The sequence below is a fragment of the Lithobates pipiens genome, unplaced genomic scaffold (genome assembly GCF_037356315.1).
Source record: "Lithobates pipiens isolate NorthernLeopardFrog02 unplaced genomic scaffold, aLitPip1_a1.2 Scaffold_24, whole genome shotgun sequence".
NCBI lineage: Eukaryota > Metazoa > Chordata > Amphibia > Anura > Ranidae > Lithobates > Lithobates pipiens.
The window spans coordinates 24,437,360-24,455,408 of record NW_027507786.1 but is presented as its reverse complement, the minus strand read 5'-3'; the positions used below and the strand labels follow the sequence as shown (position 1 = coordinate 24,455,408).

The 18,049-nt window shown below is 59.6% G+C and overlaps 1 protein-coding gene across 1 annotated transcript in view; it reads left to right on the top strand.

The window, feature by feature from the left end:
* Positions 1-553: 553 nt before the first annotated feature.
* Positions 554-18,049, top strand: part of USH1C (USH1 protein network component harmonin) — a 54,765-nt gene continuing 37,269 nt past the window's right edge. The window contains 7 exon segments of the mRNA XM_077453713.1: positions 554-702; positions 10,087-10,153; positions 13,819-13,962; positions 14,131-14,269; positions 17,704-17,796; positions 17,798-17,813; positions 17,887-17,911. Of these exon segments, the coding sequence (XP_077309839.1) occupies positions 10,095-10,153; positions 13,819-13,962; positions 14,131-14,269; positions 17,704-17,796; positions 17,798-17,813; positions 17,887-17,911 (476 nt within the window). The 5' untranslated portion in view covers positions 554-702; positions 10,087-10,094.

The following is an 18,049-nucleotide window of genomic DNA, read 5'->3' as shown; positions in this document are numbered from 1 at the left end:
AATGGAGGAGATCGGAGGAGATCGGTGTACAATGTGATTGGAGGAGATCGGTGTACAATGTGAATGGAGGAGATCGGAGGAGATCGATGTACAATGTGATTGGAGGAGATCGGTGTACAATGTGAATGGAGGAGATCGGAGGAGATCGGTGTACAATGTGATTGGAGGAGATCGGTGTACTATGTGATTGGAGGAGAGAAGTTGTGATGTAATGATGACATAGAATAAAAGGGGAGGAGTCATACAGACTGTCCCCTCCCTTTGTCTCCGGCGGATGATGACGTCTCTGTATGGAGATTACAGGTGAATCTGTGGTGGGCGGGGTAGAGAGCGATAGTGGGCGGGTCAGAGGACACATTGTGGGCGGGTAGAACGCGGTAGTAGCAATTCGGAGAGCGGGTGGTGGGCGGGTCAGAGGACAGGTGGTGGGCGGGGTAGAGAGCAGGTGGTGGGCGGGTCAGAGTGCAGGTGGTGGGCGGGGTAGAGAGCTGTAGTGGGCGGGTCAGAGTGCAGGTGGTGGGCGGGGTTATTAATAAAAAATGCCGGACGGGGAGCAGAGTTCAGTTTCAGCCAATCACAGGGCGGCCTTCTTCCCGATACATCCAATGGGAGGAGGTAGAAGAAGGTAGAGGCTCCTCCCCTCCCGGTCAGTGTTCGATCCGAGCCATGGAGAGAAAGATCGCCCGAGAGTTCCGGCATAAGGTGACCCGAGAGGGGGAGGGGATGTGATGCGGGTGATGGTGGGGGAGGGGGGATGACCGGGGACCCCTGATTATTATTGTATGGGGGGAGGGGGCGGGGCTCGGTGATCAGACATATATACAGTATATCTATGGAGGGGGAGGGGGAGGGTTTGACTGATAAGGAAACGATCGATCTGTAATTTATTGGAACACATTTCATAAAAGTTATAAATCGATTTGTATTGGGTGAGGGAAATAAGTATGTGAACCCCGATCGATCGTCTCCCGGGTGACGAGCTGAGATATATATATATATATATATAGGGAGTGCTCCTAATCTCAGCTTGTTTCCTGTACCGGGGACTTCTGTCCACAGAATCAATCGATCAGATTGCGATCTCATCGCCGTGGAGATCATCGATGTGTCGGAGGATGTGGGGGAGGGGATTGTAGATCTGCACAAGGCTGGAATGGGCTACAAGACCATCGCCGATCAGATCGGTGGGAGGAGGAGACTGTCGGTGGGGGGAGGAGGCTGTCGGTGGGAGGAGGAGGCTGTCGGAGGGAGGAGGAGACTGTCGGTGGGGGGAGGAGGCTGTCGGTGGGGGGAGGAGGCTGTAGGTGGGGGGAGGAGGCTGTCGGTGGGGGGAGGAGGCTGTCGGTGGGGGGAGGAGGCTGTCGGTGGGGGGAGGAGGCTGTCGGTGGGGGGAGGAGGCTGTAGGTGGGGGGAGGAGACTGTCGGTGGGGGGAGGAGGCTGTCGGTGGGGGGAGGAGGCGGTCGGTGGGGGGAGGAGGCGGTCGGTGGGAGGAGGAGGCGGTCGGTGGGAGGAGGAGACTGTAGGTGGGAGGAGGAGGAGACTGTCGGTGGGAGGAGGAGACTGTAGGTGGGAGGAGGAGGAGACTGTAGGTGGGAGGAGGAGGAGACTGTAGGTGGGAGGAGGAGGAGACTGTCGGTGGTGGGAGGAGGAGACTGTCGGTGGTGGGAGGAGGAGGCGGTCGGTGGGAGGAGGAGGAGACTGGTGGGAGGAGGAGACTGTCGGTGGGAGGAGGAGGAGACTGTCGGTGGTGGGAGGAGGAGACTGTCGGTGGTGGGAGGAGGAGGCGGTCGGTGGTGGGAGGAGGAGGCGGTCGGTGGTGGGAGGAGGAGGCGGTCGGTGGGAGGAGGAGGAGGCGGTCGGTGGGAGGAGGAGGAGGCGGTCGGTGGGAGGAGGAGGAGACTGTCGGTGGGAGGAGGAGGAGACTGTCGGTGGGAGGAGGAGGAGACTGTCGGTGGGAGGAGGAGGCGGTCGGTGGGAGGAGGAGACTGTCGGTGGGAGGAGGAGACTGTCGGTGGGAGGAGGCGGTCGGTGGGAGGAGGAGACTGTCGGTGGGAGGAGGAGGCGGTCGGTGGGAGGAGGCGGTCGGTGGGAGGAGGAGACGGTCGGTGGGAGGAGACGGTCGGTGGGAGGAGGAGGCGGACGGTGGGAGGAGGAGGAGACTGTCGGTGGGAGGAGGAGGAGACTGTCGGTGAGAGGAGGAGACTGTCGGTGGGAGGAGGAGGCGGTCGGTGGGAGGAGGAGGCGGTCGGTGGGAGGAGGAGGCGGTCGGTGGGAGGAGACGGTCGGTGGGAGGAGGAGGCGGTCGGTGGGAGGAGGAATATTACACTTTGGGGGTATTTCTGATCAGGGACCATATCCTGGGTGAGAACCTCCTTCCCTCAGCCGGGGCACTGAAGATGGGTCATGGACGGGTCTTCCAGCACAATGACCCAAAACATACCGCCAAGGTAACAAAGAAGAGGCTCAAGAAGAAGCACATTGAGGTTCTGAAGTGGCCTAGCCGGTCTCCAGACCTTAATCCTATAGAAATGATGTGGAGGGAGCTGAAGGTTGGAGTCACCAAACGTCATCCTGGAAACCTCAATGACTTGGAGAGGATCTGCAAAGAGGAGAAAATCCCTCCTGAGATGTGCGAACCTGGAGGCCAACTCCAAGAAACGTCTGACCTCTATGATCGCCAACAAGGGTTTCTCCACCAACTACTAAGTCATGTTCTGTGAAGGGTTCACATACTTATTCTACTCATTAAAACTCAAATCTATTTATAACTTTTATGAAATGCATTTTTCTGGATATTTTTGTTGTTTTTCTCTCTGTTATAATAAACCGACCAATAAAATTACAGACGATCGTTTCTTTGTTACAAAATCAGCAGCCAATCAAAGACTTCCCTCCCCCCTCACTCCTCCTTCTACTGGAATGATATAAAGGGGAACTCTGTGTTTGGTGTGACTGGAGAAATCAGTTTTTGATCACATGTTGGGGGAGGGGGGAGATCACATGTTGGGGCGGGGGGTCACATGTTTGGGGGAGATCACATGTTGGGGGAGGGGGGAGATCACATGTTAGGGTGGGGGGGTCACATGTTGGGGCAGGGGGGAGATCACATGGTGGGGCGGGGGGTCACATGGTGGGGGGAGGGGGAGATCAGATGTTGGGGCGGGGGTCACATGATGGGGGGAGGGGGAGATCAGATGTTGGGGCGGGGGTCACATGATGGGGGAGGGGGAGATCAGATGTTGGGGCGGGGGTCACATGATGGGGGGGAGGGGGGAGATCACATGTTGGGGCGGGGGGGGTCACATGGTGGGGGAGATCACATGTTGGGGGAGGGGGGAGATCAAATGTTAGGGTGGGGGGGTCACATGTTGGGGCAGGGGGGAGATCACATGGTGGGGCGGGGGGTCACATGGTGGGGGGAGGGGGAGATCAGATGTTGGGGCGGGGGTCACATGATGGGGGGAGGGGGAGATCAGATGTTGGGGCGGGGGTCACATGATGGGGGAGGGGGAGATCAGATGTTGGGGCGGGGGTCACATGATGGGGGGGAGGGGGGAGATCACATGTTGGGGCGGGGGGGGTCACATGGTGGGGGAGATCACATGTTGGGGGAGGGGGGAGATCAAATGTTAGGGTGGGGGGGTCACATGTTGGGGCAGGGGGGAGATCACATGGTGGGGCGGGGGGTCACATGGTGGGGGGAGGGGGAGATCAGATGTTGGGGGGAGGGAGAGATCAGATGTTGGGGCGGGGGGTCACATGATGGGGGGGAGGGGGGAGATCACATGTTGGGGCGGGGGGGGGGGGGTCACATGGTGGGGGAGGGAGGAGATCACATGTTGGGGCGGGGGTCACATGTTGGGGGAGGGGTCACATGTAGGGGGAGGGGGGAGATCACATGTTAAGGCGGGGGGGTCACATGTTGGGGGAGATCACATGTTGGGGGAGATCACATGGTGGGGGGAGGGGGAGATCACATGTTGGGGCGGGGGGTCACATGGGGAGATCACATGTTGGGGGAGGGGGAAGATCACATGTTGGGGCGGGGGTCACATGTTGGGGGGGAGGGGGGAGATCACATGTTGGGGCGGGGGGGGGTCACATGTTGGGGGGGAGGGGGGAGATCACATGTTGGGGCGGGGGGGAGATCACATGTTGGGGCGGGGGGGGTCACATGTAGGGGGGAGGGGGGAGATCACATGTTGAGGCGGGGGGGTCACATGTTGGGGGAGATCACATGTTGGGGCAGGGGGGAGATCACATGTTGGGGGAGATCACATGGTGGGGGAGGGGGAGATCACATGTTGGGGCGGGGGGTCACATGGGGAGATCACATGTTGGGGGAGGGGGAAGATCACATGTTGGGCGGGGGTCACATGTTGGGGGGGAGGGGGGAGATCACATGTTGGGGCGGGGGGGGTCACATGTAGGGGGGAGGGGGGAGATCACATGTTGGGGCGGGGGGGGGGGGTCACATGTAGGGGGGAGGGGGGAGATCACATGTTGAGGCGGGGGGTCACATGCACATGTTGGGGGCGGGGGGGTACATGTAGGGGGGAGGGGGGAGATCACATGTTGAGGCGGGGGTCACATGTTGGGGGAGATCACATGTTGGGGCAGGGGGGAGATCACATGTTGGGGGAGATCACATGGTGGGGGGAGGGGAGATCACATGGTGGGGGGAGGGGAGATCACATGTTGGGGCGGGGGGGTCACATGGGGGAGATCACATGTTGGGGCGGGGGGGTCACATGGGGAGATCACATGTTGGGGGAGGGGAAAGATCACATGTTGGGGCGGGGGTCACATGTTGGGGCAGGGGGTCACATGTTGGGGGAGATCACATGGTGGGGGGAGGGGAGATCACATGTTGGGGCGGGGGGGTCACATGGGGGAGATCACATGTTGGGGGAGGGGGGAGATCACATGTCTGATTCAGACTATGGAATAGAGAGGTCGGCCATGTTGGCGGGTGGTGTCGGGGGAGGGGGTGGGTGTGGCTCTTATCTCCTGGGATTGGTTTATTGGGGACAAGTGCGGAATGTCGGGTCGTTCGGTTGGAGGGCGATGATCGGAGTCGGTCACATAAGAAGGAATTGCTGACATGTCTCCCCCCCCCCCCCCCCCCCTCTCCATATTTCAGTGTGGAAAGTGGGTGTGGTCTGTCCCTCTGCAGCTCCTGATTGGCTTTCCTCATTTTTTCCCCTAAAGCCATAAAATGTGACATTTCCTACATTACAGATCACTAATCCCGGGATGTGACGTCCGCATTCCTTTTCTTATTTTTATCTGGTGATCCGGCCAGTAAACTTTGTTGTTTTTCAACAGAAGCTGCCCTGCAGGTGTATCAGTTAGAGTTATGAGATGAGCCACTGACAGGGGTGCTTACAACGATCAGCTTTTATTGATGGAAAATCTTTATCCCAAAGGGAAGAAAACTTCCCGGAACGGATTATAACGTGTGAGGCGGAGTTTGGCTTCAATCTGTTAGACTAGCAGATCTAGATACACTAACATCACCCCCACCCCCACCCAGACTGAGAATAGTGCTGTCCAAAGGTGCTCCTTCCTCCAGAGTGGGAGGAGCTCTAATATAGGAGGGGTGTTACCAGCAAGATTGGGGGGTGGGGGATGCAGCCGCCCCATCTAATGATTGGTGATATGTGACCTCCGGATGAGGCTTTATTACCGCTTCAACTTACCCGTAGAAGGGTAACAGGGGCACAATACTGCCCTACATGCCCTGCACCCCCTTCATCCCTTTCCTTGAGTGCACCCCCTATATACCTTGCACCCCCTTTTCCCAAGAGTTCTAGTGCTGACTCTCTTGTATTTGGGGCCCTTGGTAACCTTTAGCATTGGGGCCCATCAAAGTTCTCACCGGTCAGATTGCTTCCCACTCCACCGATGGTCTGGACAGTGGTTTTGTGGTGGATTTTTGGCCCGATCTTCCCGCTCAGGAGGCCACATTGGGGGGTGAATGACCTTCTCACCTGTCTCTGCTCCTCTGTGTGGCCCCGTATTCTGTTTCTTAGGATCTGTGGGATTTATTTCATTCATTTTATGTCCCTCTTCATCTGCCCTCCACTGTGATATTCTCAGGTTGGGGTGATGGACTCAAAGCTTGGTAGACATTCCCAAAAATCATGTGATATTTCATTCTGCCTGGTGGGGCCCCAACAAGGTTCCTGGGAAAGCCATATGGATTGGTCTGAGTAGGAAATGTAATTTGTCATTGTTAGTCTATCTGGACCCGTCCCATGGCTTGGCCTCCTCCTCCTCCAGTCTGGACCCGTCCCATGGCTTGGCCTCCTCCTCCAGTCTGGACCCGTCCCATGGCTTGGCCTTCCTCCAGTCTGGACCCGTCCCATGGCTTGACCTCCTCCTCCAGTCTGGACCCGTCCCATGGCTTGGCCTCCTCCTCCAGTCTGACCCGTCCCATGGCTTGGCCTCCTCCTCCAGTCTGGACCCGTCCCATGGCTTGGCCTCCTCCTCCAGTCTGGACCCGTCCCATGGCTTGGCCTCCTCCTCCAGTCTGGACCCGTCCCATGGCTTGGCCTCCTCCTCCAGTCTGGACCCGTCCCATGGCTTGGCCCTCCCTCCTCCTCCAGTCTGGACCCGTCCCATGGCTTGGCCTCCTCCTCCAGTCTGGACCCGTCCCATGGCTTGGCCTCCTCCTCCAGTCTGGACCCGTCCCATGGCTTGGCCTCCTCCTCCAGTCTGGACCCGTCCCATGGCTTGGCCTCCTCCTCCAGTCTGGACCCGTCCCATGGCTTGGCCTCCTCCTCCAGTCTGGACCCGTCCCATGGCTTGGCCTCCTCCTCCAGTCTGGACCCGTCCCATGGCTTGGCCTCCTCCTCCAGTCTGGACCCGTCCCATGGCTTGGCCTCCTCCTCCAGTCTGGACCCGTCCCATGGCTTGGCCTCCTCCTCCAGTCTGGACCCGTCCCATGGCTTGGCCTCCTCCTCCAGTCTGGACCCGTCCCATGGCTTGGCCTCCTCCTCCAGTCTGGACCCGTCCCATGGCTTGGCCTCCTCCTCCAGTCTGGACCCGTCCCATGGCTTGGCCTCCTCCTCCACTCTGGACCCGTCCCATGGCTTGGCCTCCTCCTCCAGTCTGGACCCGTCCCATGGCTTGGCCTCCTCCTCCAGTCTGGACCCGTCCCATGGCTTGGCCTCCTCCTCCTCCTGTCTGGACCCGTCTCATGGCTTGGCCTCCTCTTCCTCCTCCTCCTCCTGTCTGGACCCGTCTCATGGCTTGGCCTCCTCTTCCTCCTCCTCCTCCTGTCTGGACCCGTCTCATGGCTTGGCCTCCTCCTCCTCCTGTCTGGACCCATCTCATGGCTTGGCCTCCTCCTCCTCCTCCTGTCTGGACCCGTCTTATGGCTTGGCCTCCTCCTCCTCCTGTCTGGACCCGTCCCATGGCTTGGCCTCCTCCTCCTCCAGTCTGGACCCGTCCTATGGCTTGGCCTCCTCCTCCTCCTCCTGTCTGGACCCGTCTTATGGCTTGGCCTCCTCCTCCTCCTGTCTGGACCCGTCCCATGGCTTGGCCTCCTCCTCCTCCTCCAGTCTGGACCCGTCTTATGGCTTGGCCTCCTCCTCCTCCAGTCTGGACCCGTCCCATGGCTTGGCCTCCTCCTCCTCCTCCTCCTGTCTGGACCCGTCTTATGGCTTGGCCTCCTCCTCCTCCTGTCTGGACCCGTCCCATGGCTTGGCCTCCTCCTCCTCCTCCTGTCTGGACCCGTCCCATGGCTTGGCCTCCTCCTCCTCCTCCAGTCTGGACCCGTCCCATGGCTTGGCCTCCTCCTCCTCCAGTCTGGACCCATCCCATGGCTTGGCCTCCTCCTCCTCCTCCAGTCTGGACCCATCCCATGGCTTGGCCTCCTCCTCCTCCAGTCTGGACCCGTCCCATGGCTTGGCCTCCTCCTCCTCCAGTCTGGACCCGTCCCATGGCTTGGCCTCCTCCTCCTCCAGTCTGGACCCGTCCAATGGCTTGGCCTCCTCCTCCTCCTGTCTGGACCCGTCCCATGGCTTGGCCTCCTCCTCCTCCTGTCTGGACCCGTCCCATGGCTTGGGCGTCCTCTATCTGGACCGAGCCTCCCTTGTGACCTTGGCAGCGAGAGACCTTCTGTACAGTGTGCGCAGAGCGCCCCCAGGAGTGTCATTTCCTACATGCTCTTCCACCAGCAGCCTGGTTATGTGATTACAAGAGGCAGCTCCTCCCATATAGTAAGTGATTGGAATGCGTTGGTCTATATTTACAGGGCAGAAGCAGGTGAGAGTTGGCAGGAAGTTCTTCCACCTTCCATTATTCCCTAAAATCTGCACACATCGCTCTGCGTGCTGCAAGTGCTCCGTTGTGTGCTCTCCCCTCCCAGCGCAGAGTCAGGTAATGTGATCCGCAGAGTCAGTACAGCTCTTCTCCTCCGCACATCGTCTCCTCAGATCTCCGGCATGTGCGGCATCAACCAATGGCCCAAAAGATTCCTCAACACCTTCTTCCAGCACCTCACCCAGCGCCAGGTACTGCTGGTCACCTGGAGTGTGCCCGGTTCTGCATTCTGCCAGATGCAGGGGGCGAGTCTTGTGTTGCGCAGGGGGCGGGCGGGCGGTCTTGTGTTGCGCAGGTCTTGTGTTTTGCGCAGGGGCGGGCGCGGGTCTTGTGTTGCGCAGGGCTTGTGTTTTGCGCAGGGGCGGGCGTGGGTCTTGTGTTGCGCAGGGCTTGTGTTTTGCGCAGGGGGCGGGTCTTGTGTTTTGCGCAGGGGGCGGGTCTTGTGTTTTGCACAGGGGCGGGCGCGGGTCTTGTGTTGCGCAGGGCTTGTGTTTTGCGCAGGGCGCGGGTCTTGTGTTTTGCGCAGGGGGCGGGTGCAGGTCTTGTGTTGCGCAGGGAGCAGGCGCGGGTCTTGTGTTGCACGGGTCTTGTGTTGCGCAGGGGCGGGCGCGGGTCTTGTGTTTTGCGCAGGGGGCGGGCTCAGGTCTTGTGTTGTGCAGGGGGCGGGCGCGGGTCTTGTGTTTGCGCAGGGGGCGGGCTCAGGTCTTGTGTTGTGCAGGGGGCGGGCGCGGGTCTTGTGTTGTGCAGGGGGCGGGCGCGGGTCTTGTGTTGTGCAGGGGGCGGGCGCGGGTCTTGTGTTTTGCGCATGGGGCGGGCTCAGGTCTTGTGTTGTGCAGGGGGCGGGCTCAGGTCTTGTGTTGTGCAGGGGGCGGGCGCGGGTCTTGTGTTGTGCAGGGGGCGGGCTCAGGTCTTGTGTTGTGCAGGGGGCGGGCTCAGGTCTTGTGTTGTGCAGGGGGCGGGCTCAGGTCTTGTGTTGTGCAGGGGGCGGGCGCGGGTCTTGTGTTGTGCAGGGGGCGGGCGCGGGTCTTGTGTTTTGCGCATGGGGCGGCTCAGGTCTTGTGTTGTGCAGGGGCGGGCTCAGGTCTTGTGTTGTGCAGGGGGCGGGCTCAGGTCTTGTGTTTTGCGCAGGGAGCAGGCGCGGGTCTTGTGTTGCACGGGTCTTGTGTTGCGCAGGGGCAGGCGCGGGTCTTGTGTTTTGCGCAGGGGGCGGCTCAGGTCTTGTGTTGTGCAGGGGGCGGGCGCGGGTCTTGTGTTTGCGCAGGGGGCGGGCTCGGGTCTTGTGTTGTGCAGGGGGCGGGCTCAGGTCTTGTGTTGTGCAGGGGGCGGGCTCAGGTCTTGTGTTGTGCAGGGGGCGGGCTCAGGTCTTGTGTTTTGCGCAGGGAGCAGGCGCGGGTCTTGTGTTGCACGGGTCTTGTGTTGCGCAGGGGCAGGCGCGGGTCTTGTGTTTTGCGCAGGGGGCGGGCTCAGGTCTTGTGTTTTGCGCAGGGAGCAGGCGCGGGTCTTGTGTTGCACGGGTCTTGTGTTGCGCAGGGGCAGGCGCGGGTCTGTGTTTTGCGCAGGGGGCGGGCTCAGGTCTTGTGTTGTGCAGGGGGCGGGCGCGGGTCTTGTGTTTTGCGCAGGGGGCGGGCTCGGGTCTTGTGTTGTGCAGGGGGCGGGCTCAGGTCTTGTGTTGTGCAGGGGGCGGGCTCAGGTCTTGTGTTGCGCTCAGTAGGATTTGGTTATTATTTCTCATGACTTTGTTCTCTGATTTGTAGGTGGAGAAATGTATGACAACGAGGCGGAGAAGGATTATCTGTACGATGTGCTCCGCATGTACTACCAGTGAGTATCATTCTGGGACATACCAGTGAGTATCATTCTGGGACATAGAAGAGTACTATGAGGAGTAGAGGAGTGCATATAGACTGGGGGTAGATGAAGGATTCCGGGGGGTATATAGTATACAGGGGTTGGGGTATTGCAGACAATACAGAGAGTTCTTCCCCCCTCCCCGGGTCCCGGCTTTGTTCTGCGGTTGGGTCTCCCCGGGTCCCGGTTTTGTTCTGCGGTTGGGTCTCCCCGGGTCCCGGCTTTGTTCTGTGGTTGGGTCTCCCCGGGTCCCGGCTTTGTTCTGCGGTTGGGTCTCCCCGGGTCCCGGCTTTGTCTGTGGTTGGGTCTCCCCGGGTCCCGGCTTTGTTCTGTGTTTGGGTCTCCCCGGGTCCCGGCTTTGTTCTGTGGTTGGGTCTCCCCGGGTCCCGGCTTTGTTCTGTGGTTGGGTCTCCCCGGGTCCCGGCTTTGTTCTGTGGTTGGGTCTCCCCGGGTCCCGGCTTTGTTCTGTGGTTGGGTCTCCCCGGGTCCCGGCTTTGTTCTGCGGTTGGGTCTCCCCGGGTCCCGGTTTTGTTCTGCGGTTGGGTCTCCTCGGGTTCCGGCTTTGTTCTGCGGTTGGGTCTCCTCGGGTTCCGGCTTTGTTCTGCGGTTGGGTCTCCTCGGGTCCCGGCTTTGTTCTGCGGTTGGGTCTCCTCGGGTCCCGGCTTTGTTCTGCGGTTGGGTCTCCTCGGGTCCCGGCTTTGTTCTGCGGTTGGGTCTCCTCGGGTCCCGGCTTTGTTCTGCGGTTGGGTCTCCCCGGGTCCCGGCTTTGTTCTGCGGTTGGGTCTCCTCGGGTCCCGGCTTTGTTCTGTGGTTGGGTCTCCCCGGGTCCCGACTTTGTTCTGCGGTTGGGTCTCCTCGGGTTCCGGCTTTGTTCTGCGGTTGGGTCTCCTCGGGTCCCGGCTTTGTTTTGCGGTTGGGTCTCCTCGGGGTCCCGGCTTTGTTCTCCTCGGGGTCCCGGCTTTGTTCTGCGGTTGGGTCTCCTCGGGTCCCGGCTTTGTTCTGCGGTTGGGTCTCCTCGGGTCCCGGCTTTGTTCTGCGGTTGGGTCTCCTCGGGTCCCGGCTTTGTTCTGCGGTTGGGTCTCCTCGGGTTCCGGCTTTGTTCTGCGGTTGGGTCTCCTCGGGTCCCGGCTTTGTTCTGCGGTTGGGTCTCCTCGGGTCCCGGCTTTGTTCTGCGGTTGGGTCTCCTCGGGTCCCGACTTTGTTCTGCGGTTGGGTCTCCCCGGGTCGGGTCTGCGGTTGGGGTCTCCCCCGGGTTCCGGCTTTGTTCTGCACTTGGGTCTCCTCGGGTCCCGGCTTTGTTCTGCGCTTGGGTCTCCTCGGGTCCCGGCTTTGTTCTGCGCTTGGGTCTCCTCGGGTCCCGGTTTTGTTCTGCGGTTGGGTCTCCCCGGGTCCCGGTTTTGTTCTGCGGTTGGGTCTCCTCGGGTCCCGGCTTTGTTCTGCGGTTGGGTCTCCCCGGGTCCCGGCTTTGTTCTGCGGTTGGGTCTCCTCGGGTTCCGGCTTTGTTCTGCGGTTGGGTCTCCCCGGGTCCCGGCTTTGTTCTGCGGTTGGGTCTCCTCGGGTCCCGGCTTTGTTCTGCGGTTGGGTCTCCTCGGGTCCCGGTTTTGTTCTGCGGTTGGGTCTCCCCGGGTCCCGGTTTTGTTCTGCGGTTGGGTCTCCTCGGGTTCCGGCTTTGTTCTGCGGTTGGGTCTCCCCGGGTCCCGGCTTTGTTCTGCGGTTGGGTCTCCCCTGGGTCCCGGCTTTGTTCTGCGGTTGGGTCTCCTCGGGTCCCGGCTTTGTTCTGCGGTTGGTCTCCTCGGGTCCCGGCTTTGTTCTGCGGTTGGGTCTCCTCGGGTCCGGCTTTGTTCTGCGGTTGGGTCTCCTCGGGTCCCGGCTTTGTTCTGCGGTTGGGTCTCCCTCGGGTCCCGGGTTTGTTCTGCGGTTGGGTCTCCTCGGGTTCCGGCTTTGTTCTGCGGGTCTCCTCGGGTCCCGGCTTTGTTCTGCGGTTGGGTCTCCTCGGGTCCCGGCTTTGTTCTGCGGTTGGGTCTCCTCGGGTCCCGGCTTTGTTCTGCGCTTGGGTCTCCTCGGGTCCCGGCTTTGTTCTGCGCTTGGGTCTCCTCGGGTCCCGGCTTTGTTCTGCGGTTGGGTCTCCTCGGGTCCCGGCTTTGTTCTGCGGTTGGGTCTCCTCGGGTCCCGGCTTTGTTCTGCGGTTGGGTCTCCTCGGGTCCCGGCTTTGTTCTGCGGTTGGGTCTCCTCGGGTTCCGGCTTTGTTCTGCGGTTGGGTCTCCTCGGGTTCCGGCTTTGTTCTGCGGTTGGGTCTCCTCGGGTCCCGGCTTTGTTCTGCGGTTGGGTCTCCTCGGGTCCCGGCTTTGTTCTGCGGTTGGGTCTCCTCGGGTCCCGGCTTTGTTCTGCGGTTGGGTCTCCTCGGGTCCCGGCTTTGTTCTGCGGTTGGGTCTCCTCGGGTTCCGGCTTTGTTCTGCGGTTGGGTCTCCTCGGGTTCCGGCTTTGTTCTGCGGTTGGGTCTCCTCGGGTTCCGGCGCTCTCATTGTTCGCTGTGTTGAGGCGGCTCAGTGACATGAATTGGGTTCTCAATTATTCACAATGACGGCGGGATGATCGATGTTCATTCTTCGCTCTCTGCGGATCGAATGATAACTGCAAATGTTTTCATCTGAAATCCATTCTAGAGAAAACAAAATAACTGACTGCAGAAATATATCCCCCCCCCCCCCCCACTCACCATCGGACTGCAGTCACATTTTGTTCACAACGCACAGAAAACGCCTCACACTGTAAAATGCGACAACTCCGGGTCAAAAAACGCACAAAGCTCGACGATCAAAAAGGTAGATGAGTGACCTCACCACATTTGTGTGACACATGGAAACCTATTTGACCCCTTTTTAGCTCCGAAAGATTTACCCCCCAAAAAAAATGTATCCCAATACGTGTATATTGATCGGTTTTCACAAAAGTTATCACGTCCGTCGCGGGAGGGAGGCGGACGAGGAGGAGGGGGGAGGGAGGCGGACGAGGGGCGGCCGTCGCGGGAGGGAGGCGGACTAGGAGGAGGAGGGGGGGGCGTCGCGGGAGGGAGGCGGACTAGGAGGAGGAGGGGGGCGTCGCGGGAGGGAGGCGGACTAGGAGGAGGAGGGGGGCGTCGCGGGAGGGAGGCGGACTAGGAGGAGGGGGGGGGCGTCGCGGGAGGGAGGCGGACGAGGAGGGGGGGGGGGCGGCCGTCGCGGGTGGGAGGCGGATGAGGAGGAGGAGGAGGGGGGGCGGCCGTCGCGGGAGGGAGGCGGAGGAGGGGGGCGGCCGTCGCGGGAGGGAGGCGGATGAGGAGGGGGTGGGAGGCGGATGAGATGGTGGTCAGTGTGGAAAGACTAAGATTACCGGTAACCACTAAGAACAATTTTCCAGCCTCAGCGGCTGAGATTGGAGGCTGCCATTGTTATGGGGGGATGGGGGGGTATATGGAGATTGTATAAAAGGAGGCCGGGTATATGTTCCGGCTCACTGCCTAGAGCTGAGGATCATCTATACATGGATATTCCTCACCAGGCGGTGTTCTCGGTGAGGGGTTTGGGGGGATGGTGGTGGGTGGGTGGGCTGGCGGTGGGGTTATGGTCACAGTAGGTCATGTGATCTGGGGGTTTTTCCAGGTCGATGGATCTGCCGGTGTTTGTGGGCGATCTGAAGCTGGTCATCAATGAACCGTCACGGTTGCTGCTCTTCGATGCCATCCGTCCGCTCATCCCGCTAAAGCATCAGGTGGAATACGACCAGCTAACGCCAAAACGATCCAGGTAACCCGGAGACTTCCACCAATGCAGAACCCCAAACCACCCAATCAGATGCTATTGTCCTGATTACATTGGTGGCTGTGGGTTCCTTCCGGGGGATGATGGGGGTTGTCCCTTCAGATGATGGGGGATGTGGTGTCTTCACATCTTTGTTGCGGTCTGTGTTCACAGGAAGCTGAGGGAGGTGAAGTTGGACCGCTCTCATCCTGATGGACTCGGTTTCAGCGTTCGGGGGGGTCTGGAGTTCAGATGTGGATTATTTATCTCTCATATAATGAAGGAAGGCCAGGCGGACAGCGCGGGGCTGCAGGTGAGGTCACATGACACACGCTTCACTCCTTCCATCATCCTGGGATTGGCTGGGGTCCCTAATCATTCCTGGGAGCACAAGTTGGGTCTGATGGGTCTCCCTTGTATGAGGTCGGTGAGTTGGGTCTGGTGTGTTGATCTTGTATGATGTCCGTGTGTCGGGTCTGTTGGGTCTCCCCTGTGTGATGTCGGGTCTGTTGGGTCTCCCCTGTGTGATGTCGGGTCTGTTGGGTCTCCCCTGTGTGATGTCGGGTCTGTTGGGTCTCCCCTGTGTGATGTCGGGTCTGTTGGGTCTCCCCTGTGTGATGTCGGGTCTTTTGGGTCTCCCCTGTGTGATGTCGGGTCTGTTGGGTCTCCCCTGTGTGATGTCGGGTCTGTTGGGTCTCCCCTGTGTGATGTCGGGTCTGTTGGGTCTCCCCTGTGTGATGTCGGGTCTGTTGGGTCTCCCCTGTGTGATGTCGGGTCTGTTGGGTCTCCCCTGTGTGATGTTGGGTCTCCCCTGTGTGATGTCGGGTCTGGTGGGTCTCCCCTGTGTGATGTCGGGTCTGGTGGGTCTACCCTGTGTGATGTTGGGTCTGTTGGGTCTCCCCTGTGTGATGTCGGGTCTGTTGGGTCTACCCTGTGTGATGTTGGGTCTGGTGGGTCTCCCCTGTGTGATGTTGGGTCTGGTGGGTCTCCCCTGTGTGATGTTGGGTCTGGTGGGTCTCCCCTGTGTGATGTTGGGTCTGGTGGGTCTGGTTGGTCTCCTCTGTATGATGTTTGGGTTGGGCCCAGTGGGTCTCGCCTGTGTGATGTGATGTGGGTCTCCTCTGTATGTTTGTGGGTAAGGTCTGGTGGGTCTCCCCAGTTTGATGTGGGTTGGGTCAGAGCTGGTGAGTCTCCCCTGGGTTGGGTCGGGTCTGGTGGGTCTCCTCTGTATGTTTTGTGGTCCAGGTCTGGTGGGTGTCCCTTGTGTGATGTCAGTGGGTTGGGTCTGGTGGGCCTCCCCTGTGTGATGTGGGTGGGTTGGGTCTGGTGGGTCTCCCCTGTGTGATGTGGGTGGGTTGGGTCTGGTGGGTCTCCCCTGTGTGATGTCGGGTCTGTTGGGTCTACCCTGTGTGATGTTGGGTCTGGTGGGTCTCCCCTGTGTGATGTTGGGTCTGGTGGGTCTCCCCTGTGTGATGTTGGGTCTGGGGGGTCTCCCCTGTGTGATGTTGGGTCTGGTGGGTCTGGTTGGTCTCCTCTGTATGATGTTTGGGTTGGGCCCAGTGGGTCTCGCCTGTGTGATGTGATGTGGGTCTCCTCTGTATGTTTGTGGGTAAGGTCTGGTGGGTCTCCTCTGTATGTTTTGTGGTCCAGGTCTGGTGGGTCTCCCCTGTGTGATGTGGGTGGGTTGGGTCTGGTGGGCCTCCCCTGTGTGATGTGGGTGGGTTGGGTCTGGTGGGTCTCCCCTGTGTGATGTCGGGTCTGTTGGGTCTGGTGGGTCTCCCCAGTTTGATGTGGGTTGGGTCAGAGCTGGTGAGTCTCCCCTGGGTTGGGTCGGGTCTGGTGGGTCTCCTCTGTATGTTTTGTGGTCCAGGTCTGGTGGGTCTCCCTTGTGTGATGTGGGTGGGTTGGGTCTGGTGGGTCTCCCCTGTGTGATGTGGGTGGGTTGGGTCTGGTGGGTCTCCCCTGTGTGATGTGGGTGGGTTGGGTCTGGTGGGTGTCCCTTGTGTGATGTCAGTGGGTTGGGTCTGGTGGGCCTCCCCTGTGTGATGTGGGTGGGGTCTCCCTTGTGTTGGTGGATGGGGTCTGGCAGTTGGTGTAGAGCAGCCTTTCTCAACCTTTTCAACACAGAGGAACCCTTGAAATAGTTCTCCGGTCTCGGGGAACCTCTGCTAAAAATGTGAAATGTACAACTCATGATACATTAGTGTGATGGTCGGTGGGAAGAATGGTCCTTACACTTGTGGTCGGTGGGAGGAACGCTCCTTACACTTGTGGTCGGTGGGAGGAACGCTCCTTACACTTGTGGTCGGTGGGAAGAACGCTCCTTACACTTGTGGTTGGTGGGAAGAATGGTCCTTACACTTGTGGTCAGTGGGAAGAATGGTCCTTACACTTGTGGTTGGTGGGAAGAATGGTCCTTACACTTGTGGTCGGTGGGAAGAACGGTCCTTACACTTGTGGTCGGTGGGAGGAACGCTCCTTACACTTGTGGTCGGTGGGAGGAACGCTCCTTACACTTGTGGTCGGTGGGAAGAACGCTCCTTACACTTGTGGTCGGTGGGAAGAATGGTCCTTACACTTGTGGTCGGTGGGAAGAATGGTCCTTACACTTGTGGTCGGTGGGAAGAATGGTCCTTACACTTGTGGTCGGTGGGAAGAATGGTCCTTACACTTGTGGTCGGTGGGAAGAACGGTCCTTACACTTGTGGTCGGTGGGAAGAACGCTCCTTACACTTGTGGTCGGTGGGAGGAACGCTCCTTACACTTGTGGTCGGTGGGAGGAACGCTCCTTACACTTGTGGTCGGTGGGAAGAGTGACCTCCTTACAGAGAGCTTAAAAGGTCAATGGTGTCGGTGGGAAGTTATCTGAGAGGCAGAAATGGCCGGTTGTGAAGGAACCCCTACAACCTCTGGAGGAACCCTGGCTGAGAATCGCTGGTGTAGCGGGTTGGGTTCTGTGTTGGTCTTGGTGGGGACACTGATGGCGCTCCCGGTGGACGGTTCTTCTGGACAGGTCGCTCTTCCGGAGAGTTCTCACGCTGTAATCTGATCTCCCCGCCGTTGGTCATTTTTGGCTGAAGGGATGTTGGGCGGAGTGTTAATAACGCGGTGAGGTGGAGAATGGTCTCCGGGGGTAATTGGCGCGGTCTTTGTCTCCCGGAGATTTCCTTTGTGCGGCTCAGACTGCGGGATTGTCAGAGATCTCATTATATGTGAATAGAGAGCCGCCATCTTCCCATCATCACAAATAAAGGCAGATCTTATCAGGAGGCCAATTCCCGATTCTCCTCCTTTATCAGATCAGGATTGTCTCTTGCTGAGAGTTTTGGTGTCGGTTTTCCTGTGTGGGGGAGGGTGACGGTTCCCCGGGGGGGGGGGGGAGTTATTCTTCCCATCATTCCCACTTCCATGGCTCCATATAGAGAGAAATGAATGTAGAATTCAGGAGGCAGTCAGGTGCTTGGTGTAATGAAGGACACACAGCCGGACATCGATCGTTCCCCGGACTGCGACATCGATCGTTCCCCGGACTGCGACATCGATCGTTCCCCGGACTGCGACATCGATCGTTCCCCGGACTGCGACATCGATCGTTCCCCGGACTGCGACGTCGATCGTTCCCCGGACTGCGACATCGATCGTTCCCCGGACTGCGACGTCGATCGTTCCCCGGACCGCGACTCTCCAATCTGCTGAATTCTGTCTATTGGCTCTTTTATTGATGAGTTTTTAACCCTTCGTCTTCAGATTGGGGACGAGCTTGTTCGGATAAACGGATACTCGCTCAGTTCCTGCATCCATGAGGAGGTCATCAACCTCATCCGCACCAAGAAGATCGTCTTCCATCAAAGTCCGACGTAAGTTGTGTGACGTGGGGGGAGGGGAGGGACTTGGCATGGCGGTCAATGACTTACCTCCTTCTCTCCACAGATGTCGGGATGATTCCAGTGAAAAGGTGATGTCCCCCCTCCCCCTCCAGATCACCCATCTACAAGTCATTGGAGGGTGTCCCCGAGGAACCCCACCCCACCTCACCCCACCCCACCCCACCTCACCCCACCTCACCCCACCCACCCCACCTCACCCCACCTCA